Genomic DNA, 22,019 nt, shown 5'->3' with positions numbered 1-22,019 from the left:
GGGATTGCTTGACAGTGAATACAAATTCAGCTGCCAATTTTTTAAATTACTAATTAAATATTGCCTAAAAATGTTCCTCACCTTAACAAAAGGAAGGAATTGGGCATAAAAACAAGCAGCACCCATGTCTTTATTAACCAGTCGACTACATGATAAAAATCTATACTGTAACATCTCTAGGTTTAAGATTTTTTTTTTTTTTTTGAGACAGAGTCTCACTCTGTCGCCCAGGCTGGAGAGCAGTGGCACGATCTCGGCTCACTGCAAGCTCATCTCCCGGGTTCACACCATTCTCCTGCCTCAGCCTCCCGAGTTGCTGGGACTACAGGTGCCCACCACCACACCTGGCTAATTACTTTTTTGTATTTCTAGTAGAGACGGGGTTTCACCGTGTTAGCCAGGATGGTCTTGATCTCCTGACCTCATGATCCGCCTGCCTTGGCCTCCCAAAGTGCTGGGATTACAGGCATGAGCCACCACACCTGGCCTCTAGGTTTAAGATTTGAGTAAGACTGAGAACCTTACAGGCTTTCAATAAACACCTCTGAGCTGATTATTTAAATGGCAGCATCAGATAGATACATGGTATTTTCCCATTACTTAGGTATTTCTAAAGCAAACATTCCCATTCTCTAAAGCCATTCGTTTTCAAAAATCTCTCAAGTATTTCAACATTTTAAAAGAAGAAGAAGATAAAAAATTGATTTTCCAAGGTAGGGAATTAAGTAGACTAATTTGTTTTGTTCACTCTACCTCACACATATCCACTCCAGTCAAATGTCCTGTAAATCATTCTGCATAGAGCAGAACAGACACAAAATGCTTCATGAAGGTGGAGACTTTAATCATCTACAAAGCCCTCAGACCTTTTTCACTCTTATATGTTTAATCATACAGATGCCATCTACAGTATTTTGTAATTAGTAAGCAGCAATAAAGTTTATTCTGTACTATTTTAGCATATTAACTATTACTTTAAGTTGAAATAGAAAAATTATATCAATGTCTTTTCGTCTTGAAGTAATAGCAATGAAACTCATAACTCAAATCTGTTTACCAGCCTAAGAGAAGCATTTAAAATCATTAGGCTTCTTCTATGCTTTATTAGAAATATTTATGGAGGGGAAAAAATGGTAGAATTATTCCAAGGCATGTTCAGGAACAACAACAACAACAAGAATTTGTAACTGCAACTCCAACGTTTCATAAATGTCCTCTATTTCCATTTAAAAACCCTTTAAAATTAACATAATTAAAGCAGCTAATAAAATACAATCCCTGCAACTTTTATATATAAGGAAAAACCTCATATAGTATCAGTAGACCACGGCTGATAAATCAAATACGCTGTATTCGTTATCAAATATAGAAACAACAGTTCGAGATTTATGTTTTTTGAAAAAATTAATTTATTTTAAGTTAAGGATCTCTATGTAAATTTATTTTGGTATCAAACAACTGCAATTAGTGATGGGGGGATAAAAGCATCCATAATTGTGGAAGGATGGTAATTTATTTACAAAAACTATACAAAATTAGATTAATTATAACAACTTATCAAAGGTTCCTGAAATCAATTTTGCTTTTGAAAAAGTATCAAAAGTCTTCAGATCCAGAATGACAGCATTTTATTATTTCTGATTCATGAAATTATAGCACATCAGATCTTTAAGCAACTACATCAGATAAAATCCTAGATAATAAAATATTCTCCATTTCCTGACAGCTTGGAATGTAAATGAAAACTTGTTCCATTTTCATTAAAGAAAAAAATCTAGAATAATGCATCCAGTGGTATCGAATACCTGTTAGAATGGCTTGTCTGCTATAATTAAACATGGGCAATTAGTTCCACATTGTTAAACATTGCCTTAAATTAATTCCTTCCTTTAATAAAAAAGTTTTTCTCAGTCATTTCAGATCTCTGTTACTCAGTTTTAACTAGGAAATTTGCATCTACATAAGGAATCTTCAAAATAGTGTATATTTAAAAAGTGCATATAAGCAAAACTAAATTTCTCAAATTGTTAACAAATTTAAAGCAATAATTTAATATTATATTGTAATATATAAGTAGACTTAACAGAAACATGCTTGGTCAATCTTTTGCTTTTAGGTTTGGTGCCCAAACATTTAAAAATAAAGAAAAAACTACCATGACTCTTTGCTTTTAAGATTTGCAGACACAGCTAAATACTCATCTAACAAAGTATCCAGGCTATCCAGCTATACTGCCATGAATTCATAAGACACTAACACACATTTATAACAAAAAAGTAATCAAAAAAATAAAAAATAAAAAGAAACAGCCACAGGTATTTTAGGGCTAAAGTAAGTTGACCTAATAAGGGTTACATGAGAAATAACATATAAGACCCCAAATAAATTTTAGATACAAAATTAAATGCTGTGGCTTTGTTCAAACATACCTAAAATTCAAACTCAAGTTAAATACCTACGCTGGCTTTTTTATATCACCAGCTTTCATTAGGGCCTTAATCGCTCTTGCCCTCATCTCAAGTTCTAGCAGCTCCAGTTGCTGTGCAGAAGGTTGAACATCTTCTGGTGGAGGAACAGCCAGAGTGGCTGCTTTGGGTTCGTTTGGGCTAGACTCTGCCAGTCCTAGAATCTCATTCACACTTTTCTCAATGTCTTTCTCCAGGTCATCTATCTGACCAGCTTCACTTTGGACTGTATTTTCTGGTGCCTCGGGAGCAGCTGCTTCTTCGTTGCATGGGCCTTCTATGTCGCTGTCATAAGCATCTGCATTTATACTGAGTACATCACTATCTTCCCCTTTTCCTGTAACAAAAAAAGCAGAAAGATCCATGTTAACCTAAATACCATGGGTCAAAATTTCCTTACTGTTTATAATTTAAAAACTGCTTTGATCCCACCTCCCACTATGGAGTCCCAAACACATTCCATAATCCCCATGCCACCCTCTTTTCCCCTGACTCCTCAATCTTCAAAGCAGATCTAATGCAATGTGAATTCAAATGTATTTTTCATTCTAATTTAGAACATGGGAACATTAAGAAATGTATTCCATCATATGGAGTGCCCATGATCTATTTTCCTAATTAAAATGTCATAACATTTTATATCACAGTAAAGCTTCTGCACTACAAAATGAAAGCTGACACTGGAAATCCTCTGGATAGAATATGGCTTATTATTCAAGTAGTAAAATTTCATTCTAGAAGGTGTTTAAAATACTTTGCTTTATAAACTACAAAAAAGAAAAAGTATCATCAGCAAGCAGTACAACATATGCATTGCAACTATCCCAATATTTTCATATGCTTTTTCAAACACTGTGTTCCAAATCAATAAATTAAAGAAGAATGCCTAAGGCCATTTTCCAAGGTAAAATGTGTTTTAATGACGAGGATTTTAATTAACAAAGTTAGTACACCATAATTTTAAAAAATGCGTTTGTTATAAAACTTCTATAACAGATTATGGCTCTCCACCACCTTGTTCTTGGCATTGAATACTACTCAATTCCAGGCATCATTTGCAACTTTGAGTACTCACTTATATTCCCAATTAATTTATCTTTTAAATATTGAATTTTTTTTTAAAAAAGTCATGATCCCCAAAATGTTAGCTGTCCCTACTATAAGAAAGCTTTGATAGTGCTTTCCTTACAGTAGGGAAAGCTTTTTACAAAACACAGATTGATAGATGGTAAATTCTGGTAACAGACTGTACAGGAAGGACATAAACAATTATACTCCATAGGTTTTATAATAGATGATTTACTGACCTTCAGTAATCCTCCTACATGCTTATAATTCAAAAACCACCCCCATTCCAAAATTAAAGTGGAAAATAAAACAAAAAATCATTTTTGTGTCTATAAATAGAACTTGCAAAAAAAAAAGATTATCATTTTATTTGATGGCAAAGAACATTTTATATATGTCCACAAAGCAACAAATATTTCCAAATAGCAAAAAAAAAAAAAAAAAAAAAAAAAACACTACAGAAAATTGAATGTAACCTTTTAAGAAGCAATATTTTATACAAGTATTCTAACTTGAGACTAAAACAGATTTAAGAAAATAAGGCCGGTTGCGGTGGCTCATGCTTGTAATCCCAGCACTCTGGGAGGCCGAGGTGGGCAGATTACCTGAGATTGGGAGTTTGAGACCAGCCTGACCAACATGGAGAAACCCTGTCTCTACTAAAAATACAAAATTAGCCAGGCGCAGTGGCGCATGCCTGTAATCCCAGCTACTCGGGAGGTTGAGGCAGGAGAATCACTTGAACCCAGGAGACGGAGGTTGTGGTGAGCCAAGATCGTGCCATTGCACTACAGACCGGGCAACGAGGGTGAAACTTCGTCTCAAAAAAAAAAAAAAAGAAAGAAAAGAAGTGCTAAGTTGTTCACAGTCTCAAAAAATTAATATTAGTGTCCACCGGGCTTTACCTAAAATTTAGAGTGCGTAGTCACTGATTCTGAATAAGAAACTATAGGCTGTATAAAATATTTTAAAAGACAAATTTTTGAAAAATGTGACTTGTTTTTCAGACTAGAGGTTGTTGCGGGATAATGAATGAAGAGCTGAATAATATAATGAGGGGGTGGAGAAGAAGTAAACTGGTAGTTGATTCAGAGGCTTGATCAGACTCAGGTTCAATTTTCTGGTAAGAATATTTAGAAGTGACATTGTATACTTCCAGTACATAATATATAATTGCTTTTCTTTTTGTGATCATGTCAGTATCCACTGGGATTGGGTATTGTCTACAGCGGCTGATGAGAATACTCTTGATTCCCTAAACCTAACCACTGTAATGCTTTTGTTTGTAATCTAGTTTTCTTCCTGTGGAAACTTTCAGGGATATTTTTTTTATCCTTGAATTCTATTTCACAGGATGTGTCTTAGGTTTGATGTTCTACACTTGGCAAGCCCTTTCAGGGTGAAGGCCTTCTTCACCTTCTATCAGATTTTATCCAGATTATTTCTTTATTTTCCCTTTCCACTGTCTACTTTCTTGCTTTCTGATTTACTCTGACACTTTATCAAGTCCCTGCTCAAATGGTACCTTATCAGATCACGGTGATCACTCTCTGTGAAAGTGTCATCCTACTACTATCTTCTTATCCTGTTTTATTTTTCTTCATTGCACCTGACATTTTTATGTATTTTTACTCTCTCTACTACTCCAATTTAGGGCAGAGATTTTTGTTGTTCACTGCTGTTTCCTTGGTGCTTAAAACAGTGTCTTGTACACAGTAGGTGCTCAGTAATATTTGTTGAATTATATTCAGTTCCTGTTGGACTTCATGAGTTGTTCATCTTCATCTCTTAACTTTTATTGCACATTTAAAAATATTTTTTCCTGGATTTTGAGATATTTCCTTAACATTATCTCCCAGCAAATGCTGAATATTTGCTTTTTCGGTCGCTCAGGTTGGAATGCAGTGGCGCAATCTCTACTCACTGCAACCTCCACCACCAGGGTTCAAGCGATTCTCCTGCCTCAGCCTCCTGAGTAGCTGGGATTACAGGTGCACACCACCACACTTGGTTACTTTTTGCATTTTTAATAGAGACAGGATTTCCCCATGTTGGTCAGGCTGGTCTCGAACTCCTGACCTCGTGATCCACCTGCCTTGGCCTCCCAAAGTGCTGGGATTACAGGTGTGAGCCACCACACCTGGCCGATATCTGTATTTTTAAATTCTAACAATTCTTGGTCTCTGGCTTGTTTTCATTGCACCCTGTTTTATGGCTGCAGTGTCCACATTAGTCTCTCTAATAAGGATATTAAATGGACTGTCTTCTTCCCCTTTCTTTAAAAGATTATCTTCTGATCCCTGGATTTTATTTCTTTTGTTTATCTTGGTCCTTCATTTGTTTTAGTTATGTTTTTCTGGTAGCTGGTTTTTCAGCAGTTGTTTATTTCTCTAACAGATCTTTTTTTTGATGTAAAGTGGATGTGGGGTAGGCCTCTCAGAGTAGAGTGCTTGGATGTAGGGAAAGGAGGAGGAGTTCAGTTGGCTTAATTATTCAAAATGAATTTAATTTTAATTGCCATGTTGTTTGTTCCACAGCCAATTCTTCCTCGCTTCCAAGACTCTAAGAAAGAGTTACACTTATCGGCCAGGCGCGGTGGCTCACGCCTGTAATCCCAGCACTTTGGGAGGCCGAGGCAGGTGGATCACAAGGTCAGGAGTTCAAAACTCGCCTGGCCGAGATCGTGAAACCCCATCTCTACTAAAAATACAAAAATTAGCAGAGCGTGCTGGCGGGTGCCTGTAATCCCAGCTACTCGGGAGGCCGAGGCAGAGGACTGCCTGAACCAGGAGGCAGAGATTGCAGTGAGCCAAGATTGTGCCACTGCACTCTAGCCTGGGTGACAAAGCGAGACTCTGTCTCAAAAAAAAAAAAAAAGAGTTACACTTATCTACGGTGTCTTTGGTTGTGATTTTCCTTTCGTCAATTTGATCCTGTCTACTTACATTTTGTGAAAACCATAACATTTCTCGTCTTTACATTATATATTTTTTTGTTATACTATAAATTCATTTTTTCTTTTAATGCTTTTTACAGTTCATTCTTCTAAAAGGTTGAAGAAATACATGTTGGTTGACAGAGCAAAACGGGAAAATTCATTTTTCTTTTTTTTTTTTTTTTTGAGACAGAGTTTTGCTCCTGTTGCCCAGGCTGGAGTGCAATGGCGCAATTTCGGCTCACCACAACCTCCACCTCCCAGGTTCAAGCAATTCTCCTGCCTCAGCCTCCTGAGTAGCTGGGATTACGGGCATGCACCACCACTAAAAATAAAAATTTTCTATTTTTAGTAGAGACGGGGGTTTCTCCATGTTGGTCGGACTGATCTCGAACTCCCGATCTCAGGTGATCTGCCTGCCTCAGACTCCCAAAATGCTGGGATTACAGGAGTGAGCCACTGCGTCTGGCCAATTTTTCTTCTTCTTTTATTCCCCTTCCCAGAAGTAATCACTGTTAATAATTTAGAGTACTTAACAAAAACATAATTATCACTCTTTGGCTTACTTTTTTGACTTAACAATATAACTTGGTCATATTTTTTAACCTTAGCAATGTACTAACTTTTTTTATAGACAGATAAAAATCTTCATTTTTACTAGTAAGTAAAAAGTAATATTTTGTTTTAATTTACATTTATCTGATTAGAAATTAGGTTGAGCTTTCTTTGCCACATGTGTACTGCCTTCTGTATTTCCAGTTTTGTGAAATATCTGACTTGTTTCTACCCTTTGCCCATGCTTTTGTTTCTTAACAATACCTCAATTCTATATATTCTTATATTTGCCCTTTTTAAAAACAAATTTGTTATTTTTTTGTAGTTTTCCTGTCTTATAAGTTTATTTGTGGCATTTTTTTCTCAGAAATATTAACATTTAGCTAAATCTGTTGTTTTTTTTTTTCCTTTGTTTATTCCCCATTTTGTGGTTTACTTTGGAAGGACTGCTGTTAGTTCTGTCATCAGTTAACTTACAACTTATGTTATTATTTTAAATATCTCTCTTCCGTCACTTCAGTGGGTTCTTGGTAGGGATGGGAAGTAGATACGTATGTTCAATTTGCTGTCTTTAGCGGAAATTCATACCAGTATCTAAATAATCCATGCTCTACAGTTTGTCTTGGCTTAATTTAATAATTCACTGTCAAGAGGTTTCACAAGCATATCACTCAAAACACTAGATACACTTTCACCTGCATAAGAACTGTTTCTGATAAGCTAAATTATTATCAACTAGAATATTCGTAAGTCCTATCAAGGTTTAAATACGTTAGCATAATTTAAAAGTTCCCTTTATTTTTATACCTCAAAATGTTTGTGATGTGATTAATAGTTCTTATATGTGGCCAGGCGCAGTGGCTCACGCCTGTAATCCCAGCACTTTGGGAGGCCTAGATGGGCGGATCAAGAGGTCAGGAGATTGAGACCATTCTGGCTAACACAGTGAAACCCCGTCTCTACTAAAAAATACCAAAAAAATTAGCTGGGAGTGGTGGCGGGCACCTGTAGTACCAGCTACTTGGGAGGCTGAGGCAGGAGAATGGTGTGAACCCAGGAGGCGGAGCTTGCAGTGAGCCAAGATTGCGCCACTGCACTCCAGCCTGGGCAACAGAGCGAGACTCTTGTCTCAAAAAAACACCAAAAAAACACAACTCTTATATGTTTGTTTACTTTCATTGGATATTCTATTTAAAACTTTTATTTTAACAGAAAGCAAACCTATGCCACGCAGTATTTTCTTTTATCTAATTTAGAGAATCCCACAGCTCTCATGCATTGAGGTTTGTTATAAAAACAGTGGTACTACATTTTAGTTTTTTATATTATGTGGCACACTCCTTTTTATTTACATTAGGAGTCTATTAATTTTAGAGTGATTGGGTCTTACGTTGTTTATTTTTTCTCCTTGCTAATAAAATGTTTACAGAGTGTTGGCTGTTCTATTTAGCTGCCAAATATTTTGCCTTTATGGTTTTATCCCATATTCACAACTATGCCTCACTGAATAACATAAACATATATTCCTCTGAAAAATTATTCCATTTATTTATGTGTCAGTGATGAATCTGAGGAGTGATTGATTCATTTTGCTGTCTAGACACAAGTTTAAATGGATTAGTTTATTTTAAAAATCTTTAGTACTTGGGTGCAGAGTTTGACTGAGATATGAATCAAGTTGGTAGGACTGAAGTTAGCAGGAAACAAAAGAGAAACAGTGAAAGTGTACAGGCTAGAGGACAGTGTAATACAACAAAGGTACATTGGTGAGTAGCTAGCCAGAGGGTCAACCATAAGGGATTGAATGCATGATAAGGCCCTTTTTTTCCCCTGAGAAATCTTTTACGTCTTTGTCTTCTGTAACTATTGCCTAGCCAAGCTCTTAAACTACTTTACTCCTTTCCCATAAGCTATTTGCTCCATTTCTTCATTTGTACTATTTTTCTCTCAAGTGCCCTAAATGGTATGTAGTATTTCAGGGGTTACCCATCTTAGTGAAGGAGCACAGTCAATGTAAGGAATGTATCATATCTTCTTGTTTCTTTGTGTATTGTTTAAAGTTAACTTTAGTTCTTTTGCTGCTCTATAACATCAGTAACTTAGATCTAAGTTTTTACTTGCTCTCTTTCCTGTGCCACTTTGATTATTATGTCTCTAGTTAATAGTATGAATTTTTATTCTTATTATTTTTAATTGCATTTTTTATATTTTACCTCAGACCCAACTGTCTTTTATTTTTCTTGGTGGATTTCAATAATGTTAGTTTAACATCATGCATACATCAAAACTGTTTTTATTTCCTTTTTTTCCTTTAGGTATTTTTTAAAAAGCTTAAATTAAGTGGGCTTAAAGTACTAGCAGTGCCTTTGTAGAACCCAAACACCTCTTTAGTTCACAAACATATTTTTGACATTTTACCACAAACCATGTTATATGATTACTTCTAATAGTAAAACAATTTTTTGAGATGGAGCCTCGCTCTGTCGCCCAGGCTGGAGTGTAGTGGCGTGATCTCGGCTCACCACAAGCTCCGCCTACCGGGTTCACGCCATTCTCCTGTCTCAGCCTCCCAGTGTAGCTGGGACTACAGGCGCCCGCCAACACACCCGGCTAATTTTTTGCATTTTTAGTAGCGACGGGGTTTCACCGTGTTAGCCAGGATGGTCTTGATCTCTGACCTCGTGATCCGCCCGCCTCGGCCTCCCAAAGTGCTGGGGTTACAGGCGTGAGCCACCACGCCCAGCTAGTAAAACAATTTTTGAACAAAACTTTGTGAAAACTTATGTTAATGCTTTATTGAAATAGGTATCACATTACCTGTTATATTTCTTACTACTGACTATACTTTATTTGAAGGAGTAGAAATAATTTACCTCACTTCTTCCTGAAAACTCTCTCTTACACACATACACATACGTATGTGGGCAGAGTGGGGATTAGAGAGACAGAACATGACTACTCCCCAAAATTTTGAGATCTCTGAATGAGTTATTTGGGGATGAAGTTAATTCTTTAGAAAGAATGTACAAGTTTTACCTCTTCTATTTGAGGATCATGATTGATAGGGAAAACCCTGTAATTCCCTAATACCAAAAACGAGAGTAAATTATCTTTGGAAATGTATTAATAAGTTTGCAGATGATGCTTTAAAAAATGAGTTACTGACTCTACTGGAATGATGAAAATTAAGAAATACTGAAAAGACTTGAAGTATAAAGCTCTTCCAATAATTTGCCATGTTCTATTATACAAGTCACTTAACATATACTAAATTATTTCAGATGTGTAAAAAGTTTTGGCATCTATGATGCAGTTATAATGGACAGATGAAACCTATGAAGGCATTCAGCAACACTGTTATGGAGAACTTGGCTTTTTTTTTTTTTTTTTCTGTGTAGTGTATTAAACTACTGATTTAGATTTAAGTGCATTAGGTTGACCATCATTTATAAAATTTAATTGTGGCATAACTGATTTCTAAAGACAAAGAAAAAATGCAAATGATTTAGTAGAGAAAACCTGTCTAGTATTCTGTTGAACCGTCACTGAACTTCCAAATAACATGAATATCCACCAGCCTGTAAACTTGACTTTTAAGACTCACAAATCCATTAACTATCCCTTTCAGAGATTATTCCAAGAATCAAATAAATATTTACTAAGTACCTTTTTTACACATGCCATGATGGTGCTGTAAAGGCCTCAGAAGTAGGTCTTGCAAAATGTCAGAGTGACAAAATATTTGTGGCATGATTAAGATACAGGTTTTGCCTTCACGTTTTGCTTAACGTATGGCATTGTACTTTAACATACCAAATTATGCAATATAAAATATAACAGAATTTCAGAGTATACAAGGCAACAGGCAAAAATCAGGGAGACATTCATAGATACATGACATGAGACGGGTCTTTAAGAATGGGTAAAATCTACTAGGTGATATTAACAGAAGAGGAAACTCCAAAAATGGGCACAAGTAAAATGCTAGATGCAAGCTCAGTACAGAGGTATGTGAGCCTGACAGAATAAAATGCACAAGTGGGAATATATAAAAAAAAGGCAGTATCCAAAATTATTGTCTGAAGACATCACCATTCTAGGATAAAAAGCACAATACGGACTCCCTGCTTGTCTTTTACAATGGATCAGATAAGTGGATATTTTTGGTCTTGCACTGGGGCACAATAACAGGCTGACATAAGCAAGTCCTGACTATAATCTTTTGTCGAGTAATCTGAAAGTAAATAAAAAAATGTTTAAAATAGCATTTATCATTTTTCCTACCACTAATACAGGGTTCTGAAAGAATAAAAGTTTGATATCAAAAAAGAAAATACCTAAAAGGGAAAAATGAAGGCAGAATAGTTGTCTCAATTTCCAAGCACTGGAGTTTGGAAGCAAGCAACTTTTCCCCCTCGAGATTTCTTGGAACTTATACTCATTCAAAAAGGCATCACACTCAAATACTTTGTTAGTAACATCTCAGTGCTCCACAATCTACCCATCCTAGGAAAGTGTGCTCGAACTCACCGTCTACTTCACAAACTACCATGTTTCTTGTGGCGCTGCTTTTGCTTGTTTAAATATAAGCTCAGAAAGAGACACTAGAGACTTGATTCTTAATTTAGATAATGTAAAATTATTTTTAAATTAAATTTTTTTTGAGACAGGGTCTCACTCTGTCACCCAAACTGCAGTGCAGTGGCGCAATCATGGCTCACTGCAACCTCTGCCTCCTGGGCTGAAGCAATCCTCCCATCTCAGTCTCCCAGGGCTCATGCCCATAATCCAGCACTTTGGGAGGCCAAGAGAGATGGATCACTTGAGGTCAGGAGTTTGAGACCAGCCTAGCCAACATGGTGAAACCCCATCTCTATTAAAAATACAAAAATTAGCTGGGCACGGTGGTGTGCACCTGTAATCCCAACTACTCAGGAGAAGGAGGCAAGAGAATTGCTTGAACCCGGGAGGCGGAGGTTGCAGTGAGCTAACACCACTGCACTCCAGCGTGGGTGACAGAGGGAGGCTCTGTCTCAAAAACAAACAAACAAAAAGGGTATTGAGAGAAGAGGGGAGGTGAGCAGAAGTAGGTTAGGGAAGGGAAGGCTTCATAGATATGGAAATAATCTTAAAAACAGTAGTTTGACATAAATAAGAGTACACTACTGGTGTAAATAAGTTTAGATCTCAGATTTGATATATTGGAACACAGGTATTAAAACTTGCAGTCACAACTGATAGGCTGTGAACTAGACATGTGTTAGATCAACACAGTCCTGGTTTTCAAAAGGTGACTTCTATAAGACTGTAGTACAGTAAACCTGACATCAATTCCCAATGAAATTCTAGGTTTATTAGAAGGTTTATGAGCTCTGGGAAAAAAAAAAAATTAGTATCAACTAGTTTAGACAGATCAGGTAACATTTGATCAGGAATCTAAATGATGCATGGAAGACCCATATGGTTATCTGAGGAGGAAGCAGGCAGGCAGAAGGAACAGCAAAAGCAAAGCCCCTGACACAAGAGTGTTTGGAGTGCTAGAAGAAAGCAATGAGGTAGGAGCAGAGACAGCAAGGCAGAGAGTAACAGGTCACATCATGTTAAGGCTGTACTGGCCAAAGGAAAGATGGACTGTGGATTTTGTGTAGAGGTGGGAAGCTATTAGAAGGCTTTGATAAGAACATTGACATGACCATTCATACATTACAAAATAATCAGACTGCTGTGTGAAAGAGACTCCCATGAGCACGGATAGAAACAGGGGGATCAGGATGGAGATGAAGGAAAGGACTGAAGAATGATTCCAAGGTTCTTGGCCTGGACACTGAGAAGAATGTAACTGCTATTTATTAAGACAGGGATAGATGGTAGAAGGACCAAGGTATTGTAGTTTTTATGTTTCTTGTTTTTTGGGTGGGTAGGGAGTCAGAGAGGGATCTAGAATTTATTCAGGTACACATTAACTTTAAGATGCTTACTGGACATTTAATAAGTAAACTGGATACACAAGTGTTAGAAGTCAGAATTGTAGAAATAAATTAGTAGCTGCCAGTCTTGAAACTACATAAGATCATCACTTAGACAGGGTAGAAAAAAGTCAGTCCTGGGGCACTCATCCTTTAGAAGTCAGAAAAAGCCAGGAAAGCCAGTGTCAAGAAAGAGAAAATAACCAATGCTGTCATATGCCGCTGATGGGTCAAGATGAGAACTGAGCAATGACGAGTGAAATGGCTGCTGGCAGTAATTCACCACAGAGGGGGACATTAATTAGGTAGAGAAATGAAGTATTTGCAGGTACCAAAAGGTAGCAGGATCAGGACTCAAACAGAGGGGCTGGTCTTGGCAGCACAAAGAGTTCATCCGTTTTAACAGGAGATAAGGGGAGTATATAGGTTCAGATACAGGGGGATATGAAAAAAATTTATTTACATATCTGTTTTCCTTTATTAGACAAGTTCTTTCCAGATCAGGACATATTTATCTTTCTATCCTTAGTGCCTAGAACAAAACAGTAAGTTTGTTGGATGAAGGGGTGAACTTCAAAATTTTAAGAGCTATTATTTAGAAGATGTATTAAACTCATTTTCTTCAAACCAAAGGGCACAGAGAAACCAATGAATACAAGTTACATAAAGGCATATTATGATTCAATATATAGAGACCCTTTTACCAATTAGAAACTGCCAGGTTGATACTGAGGTGATGAGACAGAAAACAATAATGACAACAATAACAGAAATAATTACTAGGGCTGATCCTTTTGAGCACTTAATATGTACTAAGCACTGCTCTAAAGCATTTTGTGTGTATTAATTCATTCAATCCTTACACCTACATAATGAAACAGGTACTCATATTTACTATCCTTATTTTATAAATGAGGAAGCTGAGGAACAGAGAGTTTAAGTAACTTGCCCTAGGTTCACATAGCTAAAGTAGCAAAACAAAATCAAACCCAAGTAAGTTTCCAAAACCTATGCACTTAAGACATTCTATATGATTTTCCAGAACTTAACAGATTCAAAATAACCACAGAAGCTTCACAAATTAGGATGCTGGGTTCAGCCGAATGTATCTTCTTCTTGTGCGTCCCTTAAATGATATATTTACAAAGTCTCACCTGAATAAATACAGTATGCACCAAACATACACCTAGAGTCTGTGTATTACATATGAATAACTAGTAAGAGAACAAAAAGACAAGCTACAGATTCAGAGAAAACATTTGTAAAACATATGTGACAAAGCACAGGTATCCAAAATACATAGAGAGCTCTTAAAACAACAATACGAAAACAACCCAGTTTTTAAAATGCACAAATGATCTGAAAAGGCAACTCACCAAATATACAAAATGGCAATTAGGTAAATGAAAGATGTTCAACATCATATATCATTAGGGAATTGCAAAAGAAAACAAGAGATTACTTATACGCCTATTAGAATGACCAAAATCCAAAACACTGACACTACCAAATGCTGATGAGAATGTGGAGCAATGGGAACTCTCATTCATCATCAGTGGGAATACAAAATGGTACACTTTGGAATACAGTTAAGCAATTTCTTACAAAACTAAACTTGGTATTTATCCAAATGGGTTGCAAAGTTATGTCCACGCAAAAACCTGCACACTATTTTATTCATAATTGCCAAAACTTGGAAGCAACCAAGATGTCATGGGTGAATGGATAAACTGCTGTACATCATGCAATGGAAATTCAGCAATAAAACAAAATGTGCTATCAAGCCACACAAAGACATGGAGAAACTTCAAATACTCAGTGACAGAAACCAACCTGAAAAGGCTACACACTGTATGATTCAAAACTACAGAGATTTCAGGAAAAGCAAAACTATAGGGATTGTAAAACGATCAGTGGCTGTCAGGGGTTGGGGGAGAGAGAGAGGGCAGGATAAACAGGTAGAACACAGAAGATTTTTAAGCAGTGAAAATATTCTGTACATTGTAATAGTGGATTGATGTCATTATAAAATTATCAAAACCCATAGAATGTACAACACAAAGGGTAAGTCCTAATCATAAATTATGGACTTGGTTAATAATAATGTACAAATTGGTTCACTTGGGGAAGAGTTGGTAAGCAGGTATATGGGAACTCCGTGTACTTCCTGCTCACTTTTTCTGTAAACCTAAAGCTGCTACCAAAAAAAAGCCTTTTAATAAAAAATAAAGTGTAAGTTCATCATGTATCAACTATACGATGTGGCAGCCAAAACCGCAAATTAAATAATAGACTATGATGTGCTGTGTGTAAAGAGTTCTGAAACTGGTAACCAAATCTGGATTCAAGCCTAGTATTTACTGTCTTTCCTTTGGTAGGAGCACTTTGGTAAAGAGGTGCTTTCCCTAATGAACTGAGTAAGAGCGTAATGACTAAAAAGAACCCAGTGTCCCAATAATGATTGAAGGTTTACACTATGTGACCTCCAAAGTAGATGCCTTAGGAGTATGTCTAAGATCCTATGATACACATCACAGGACAGAATGTGTAAAATGAGTACTTAAAACATTTCTCTCAAAATACTGAAATCTTTGTGGTGCAATCATGGCTCACTGCAGCTTCGACCTTCTTCCTGGGTTGAAGCGATTCTCCCTCCGCGGCCTCCTAAAACGCTGGGATTGTGGGTATGAGCCTGGCTAATAACTTTTTTAAAAGGGAGAAGGGTTTGAATCTATTTAAAGCAAAACTCTGTGTGCATATTTTGTGCTTGCATGTCTTTAAGGAAAAGATTCTCACATGAGACAGTTAATGTACAAATATTCACAATAAGATGTAGTAAATATCTTCATTGACTTTGATCATTTTATACACCATTTAATTATATTATTTATTTTAATGACTGTATTCAAATGAATATATTTTAAGGAACCATTAAACAGATCAAAGACTAAATCAAACACATTTTCTTTTCTTCCGATAGAATAAAAAATGTAGAGATAACAAAAAAAAAAGGGGATATTTCACATTGCTTCCATTAAACAATTTAGGAAAACAGTTATTAACCATTCTTCCTAAGCACAAACAATGCACGAGGCACTGGTCTTAACCAAACCTGACAGCTAGAAAGGAACTTGAAGACCAAGGCCAAACAGCCAACCATTGCTTGAATCCTCTACAACAGCACCACCACATGGCTATATATGTGGCCTGTGTCCAAAACCTTCAGCATCAGAAACATCTTAGAACGCAGTCCACTGCGTTAGACCAAAAAATTTTGTCTAATGATAATGCTATTTATTGGTTCCATTTTTTTTCTTCTCCAAGGCCATATAGAAAAAATCTAATCACGCTTCCATTTAATAGTACTTCAAATATTTTACAGCAACAACTATAAACCTCAACTCTTCAATCTAACTTAACAAAGCTATTTCTCATGTATAGTTTTAAAATTTTTCTCATGAAAACTTCCATGAAAAAATACAAACCATAAGAACTGAATTTTTGAATTTACAAAGTAAAACAGTTCACAAAACGACATACTTCTCCAATTGTAAACTTTAAAGCAACAATTTAAATACAGACCAATATTTTACCATTGCTGAATGTCTGCAGTAAACTTAACATTAGCAGATATTTGATATTTTTAAAGTATTTTCTACAAATGAAATACCTTCAACAAAGTTTTTAACTATAGCACAACTGACCAATTCAGAAAATTTATATAAGCCACCATTATTTGAAAAGCAGCAATCTCTGAAATCCTCCAGGAAATTAACATAAGATCTCAAACTTGCACATGTGAGCTTGCACAGGTACATGTGCATGCACATGTGTACCTACAAATGTGCTATAGCTGTGCTAATGAGTAAAAACTATAACTGATGTTTCTTATACAACTGCATTCTGACTGAAATTATTTAAGAAACAATTTCTGGCCGGATACAGTGGCTCACGCCTGTAATCCCAGCACATTGGAAGGCCACGGTGGGTGGATCACCTGAGGTAGGAAGTTCGGGACCAGCCTGGCCAACATGGTGAAACCCCATCTCTACTAAAAATACAAAAATTAGCCAGGCATGGTAGTGGGCACCCATATTCCCACTACTTGGGAGGCTGAGGCAAGAAAATTGCTTGAACCCAGGAGGTGGCGGTTACAGCGAGCTGAAATCACACCACTGCACTCCAGCCTAGGCGACAGGGCAAAAAAATAAAAAGAAAGAGAGAAAGAAAGAATTTCTAACAGAAGAGTTTCTGTTTTACTACAGTTCCAATCATTGAACCAACAGATTATATTTACATTTAAATAACATTTTCATTGTAAAGGTAGTTCCTTTTATTAGTCCATTATTAAAGTGCAGTGGAAGTTAGTGTACAATCTGATACTCATCTTCAGCACTGCCGGTTTCAAAAATATTTTCTAGCAACAAAGACAAATGAAACCAGCACTAGACAAGAAAATGCCAATTTCAACTTAATGTATAATTAATACTTGTGTATTATTCAAGTAATACTTTGGTATTTTAAATGCTCAACTGATAATGTAATTTAAATAACTTATATACCATTAATAGGTCACGATATGATTTATTTTATTCTGAAAGAGCAAAAAGAAAATTCAATGCTGCTTTATATTTTGGTCTACTGAACAAAAGGTTACTTTTGTACTAAATAAGCTTCAGTGAATTTTCTCAATTGGTCAAGCCATTAAAATGACAATGCACTCACAAGGAGCTTATATTCTGCTTTTATTGAGCTCACTGTGAACAAAAATAGCTAGCTAGGCAAGAAAAGTTAGAGATATTAGATGTTGCAGGTTATGCACGTTACAAATAGAAAATATTAGTGCATTAGAAAAAAGGGAATAATCTTTATTGAGCCTATCAGGATGTCTATTTCTTGATATACCTCTCAGCTTGTTTGGTAACTTCAAGCAAGTTACTATCTAGTTCAGATTTCAGCTATACTAATATTTATCTGGAAGATGTTCTCCATAAATAAATATTCTAAGTAACTTATGTTTCTCCATTATGAAATAAAACATTTTATATTTTAATCATTTTGTAGATACTCTTCCAAAAGATTTTAATTCCCTGCTTTTCTTAAAAAGGTTAAAACTGGCCAGTCGCAGTGGCTCACGCGTGTAATCCCAGCACTTTGGGAGGCCGAGGTGGGCAAATCACGAGGTCAGGAGATTGAGACCATCCTGGCCAACACAGTGAAACCCCATCTCTACTAAAAATAATAATAATAATAAAAAATCAGCTGGGTGTGGTGGCGGGCGCCTGTAGTCCCAGCTACTCGGGAGGCTGAGGCATGAGAATGGCGTGAACCCGGGAGGCAGAGCTTGCAATGGGCCGAGATTGCGCCACTGCACTCCAGCCTGGGCAACAGAGCAAGACTCTGTCTCAAAAAAAAAAAAAAAAAAAAAAAAAGGTTAAAACTTAATTTAACTATTTCCTATAGATTTAGTCACAACATGAGCATGAACTGTATTGTACAATGGTACTGCTACACTTTGATCTTACGTCTTCTCAACTCTGCTTGATGTGTTCTTAATATCTCATACCGCAATGAGGACCTGAGTGTGGTGCAGGCTCCTAAGCATAAAAGGCCTGGGCTTTTGAAATCTGGCTCGTCAGAGGTCTTCTTCTCTCCCTCTCTGCACCTTCATGACTAGTTTTTCACATGACTGAAGTTCTCATAAGAAATCACAGCAAATCAGGCTGTTGACACTAGGAAGGGAGTTCTAAAGAACTCTGAGTGTGTGAACATGGGAAAAGAAAAACATCTTCTCTTATAAGGTAACAATGGCTAATCTGTAGTCTCCACTAGCTTTTCTTATCCTTTATAGAACATTCTCTTCTCCTCAGATGATCTAACAGCATATCCTCTATACTGCCTGTTCATTTGATACAAAGAGCAGAAACAAAGAAGAAACAGTAGCAGTGTAGTCTAATGATACATGAGATGTAATCTAATTATACATGAGGTGTAAGATAATATATGATTATATTATATAAAATAATAGGTGTTTAGCATGTATTTATGTATGACAAATAAATGTCAATTAAATTATGAATCTGAGTTTATGGGGGTGCTCAGAAGAAGTCAGAGTACAAACACGTAATTTTGTCTGGCTATATATGAGGTTATCACAACAGGACTTTTGAAGAGCAGTGGGAATTTTCGGAACAATCAAATATTCATAAATCCTACAGTAAATAAATCAGAAATACAGAAAATCTAGATTTTGCTCTCTCTATATAAATTGAACAAATCACTAAATTCATTATCTAACCTTTTTTTCCACTTTTTAAATTAAGCATTAATAAAAGACCAGTTTTTAAAAAAATTCTGCCTAAATAGCGACTTGTTTTTTCTCTACCAAATACGTTCATATGACTCATATTTTAGAGAAACTATTCTAAGCCATCAAAGATTAGGTGATTACATGATAGATAACCTAATCTTCTTGGCTGCAATAAATTTTTACTGCTCTGAATTAATTTTATCAGAAACAAATGTGAGCTGGCATTTGAGTAACTAATAAAAACTTATTTTACTTTCAATTCTTCCTACTAAAGATAAAAAAGAAGCAAAAAAGGCGTTTAAAAGATTAGCCCTACTAATGTACTTGGCTTGAATAAATTAAAATTACCACTTTATTTCTGCTAGCTGCTAATGACAAAAACTGATTTAAAGAAAGCAATAAATAAGGAAGAAAGTAAGTAAACAAGGACAAAATACCTCAGGGGGAAAAACGTTATCCTATAAAACTTACTTTTTTTTTTTTCCCACATACAACCCAAAGCTACCCAGTTAACGTATCTCCAATGTCTTGTAGCTGATGATATATAAATTACTGAAATAGGCCAGGCGCGGTGGCGCACACCTGTAATCCCAGCACTTTGGGAGGCCGAGGCAGGTGGATCACAAGGTCAGGAGATCTAGACCATCCTGGCTAAGACGGTGAAACCCCATCTCTACTAAAAATACAAAAAATTAGCCAGGCGTGGTGGCAGGCACCTGTAGTCCCAGCTACTTGGGAGGCTGAGGCAGAAGAATCACTTGAACCTGGGAGGTGGAGCTTGCAGTGAGCCGAGATCGTGCCACTGCACTCCAGCCTGGGTGCCAGGCCGAGACTCCATCTCAAAAATAAATAAATAAAATAAAATAAAATAAATTACTGAAATAAAACTATTCAAGATGATAAAACATTTTCTGGTGGCTTCTGTAACCAACTATACATCACAAAATATAGTCACTCCAGTAGCTAAAAGAATCATGAAGTAAAGGATATATTCTTTACACTTCTGATTTTTGACCAAATAAATTGCTCTCTTCCTCTATCTGTAAAATGGGGTGAGTTAGACACTGAAAATTTATTATTGGTAAAATGATTCTATTCTTCAGGTAAATTTTATATAATAATCAAGTACTTGATTCATACCTTGTTTTAATTCCAAACCTTCAGGTTGCTTATTCTCTCTCATGGATGAAGCAGAATCTATACAGATGTCTTGCCTGGGAAATGAAAATAAGATCAACTTGTAAAACTATATTCAATCACATAATATTTACTACCCAGGTTCCCAGAATTAAGTTAGGCACTAGGGAAGACAGGCTAAATTCTTCTAAGCTCCCAGGGTGTTATTCAGTGTACTCTGGAAACTCAGAAACATGTACTCAAGTGTCAGAAGCAGCAGCTACAAACTACTAGCAATTTAAGCAGTACGCTTCTTTGTAAAATCAAGGGGCAAACCTGAAAGGAACATGGAAGTAATTTTTTCTCCCTTCCAATACTCTGCAGGGTAGCTGATAGGAGGAATCACAACTCACAGCAGTAACCAATAATTTTTCAAGTTCAATTGTTAAATTTAATGAGCATTTTGGCATTCAAATTACTTTATATTCATTTAATTTCATACCTCAAATGCTTTGATGTGAAGAGTATGTGGAAAATACATATTTTATATGTAATATACAGATGTAATCAAAGTAAAAGGATTAAATGTAAGATCATGTAAAAAAGTTTCGATTCACTATGTTCTGGAATACAGCTGCAAAACAATGTGCCTTCTTTTCTTTTTTTTTTTGAGACGGAGTCTCGCTCTGTCACCCAGGCTGGAGTGCAGTGGCCAGATCTCAGCTCACTGCAAGCTCCACCTCCCGGATTTACACTATTCTCCTGCCTCAGCCTCCTGAGTAGCTGGGACTACAGGCGCCCGCCACCTCACCCAGCTAGTTTTTTGTATTTTTTAGTAGAGACGGAGTTTCACCGTGTTAGCCAGGATGGTCTCGATCTCCTGACCTCGTGATCCGCCCATCTCGGCCTCCCAAAGTGCTGGGGTTACAGGCTTGAGCCACCGCGCCCGGCCAACAATGTGCTTTCTTAGCATTATACCATCTTAATATACTTTTCAGCAAAAAGGTCAAGAAATTATAAATATTCAAATGAGCTATGTGACCATTTTCTTCAAAATAGGCATCTCTATCACCTTCTAAGAATTTTTATACACATCCTAAGGATAACATACCAGCAATATTTAGGAAATCTTCCTATTCACAAAATTGTGTCCATTAACAGTAACAAATCCGTCAAATAACCAAAGGATTAAAAAAGACTTGTGATCATTTCTTTGAGAAGTTTACAATATTCTTTACAGTCAGCACCTCTGGCCCTTATATGTTTGTTTTGTATTAAAACTGCACTAATAAAGCCCAAACTCAGAGAATACAAAATTATTTGGCTTTGCTGTTAATTATGACATCAGAAATTTATAATTGGGATATCTCAGTGTTTTACACTTCTCTCCAACTTCACCTACTCAGATTTTATTCATTCACCAGAATGACTGGCAGGTCCCAAGGAGGGTATCAACAATTTTCCTTGGCAATCCAGGGACAGATTAAATGCCAGTATACTACATTAAGAGCTTTGCAAGGTTTAAAGTTAAAATGTGCTACCTCAAACCTTCCAGTCAAATTAGATTTTACCTACTGGGAGCATTAGTGTAAGTACGTTTCTTG

At 36.3% G+C, this 22,019-nt stretch overlaps 1 protein-coding gene across 2 annotated transcripts in view; it reads right to left on the bottom strand.

Moving 5' to 3' along the window:
- Nucleotides 1-718: 718 nt before the first annotated feature.
- The window catches only part of CAAP1 (caspase activity and apoptosis inhibitor 1), a 53,255-nt gene continuing 31,954 nt past the window's right edge, over nt 719-22,019 (bottom strand). The window contains exons 5-6 of one of the 2 annotated variants that reach the window (XM_025360672.1): nt 20,440-20,513; nt 719-2,802 (exon numbers count right to left, since the gene is read on the bottom strand). In XM_025360672.1, coding sequence (XP_025216457.1) covers nt 2,456-2,802; nt 20,440-20,513 — 421 coding nt within the window. In that variant the 3' untranslated portion in view covers nt 719-2,455. The remainder of the gene's footprint in view (nt 2,803-20,439; nt 20,514-22,019) is intronic. The other variant, XM_025360671.1, reaches the window with a different exon arrangement.

The sequence above is a fragment of the Theropithecus gelada genome, chromosome 15 (assembly GCF_003255815.1).
Source record: "Theropithecus gelada isolate Dixy chromosome 15, Tgel_1.0, whole genome shotgun sequence".
Classification (NCBI taxonomy): domain Eukaryota; kingdom Metazoa; phylum Chordata; class Mammalia; order Primates; family Cercopithecidae; genus Theropithecus; species Theropithecus gelada.
The sequence above is the reverse complement of the archived record's forward strand: the minus strand, read 5'-3'. Positions and strand labels throughout refer to the sequence as shown.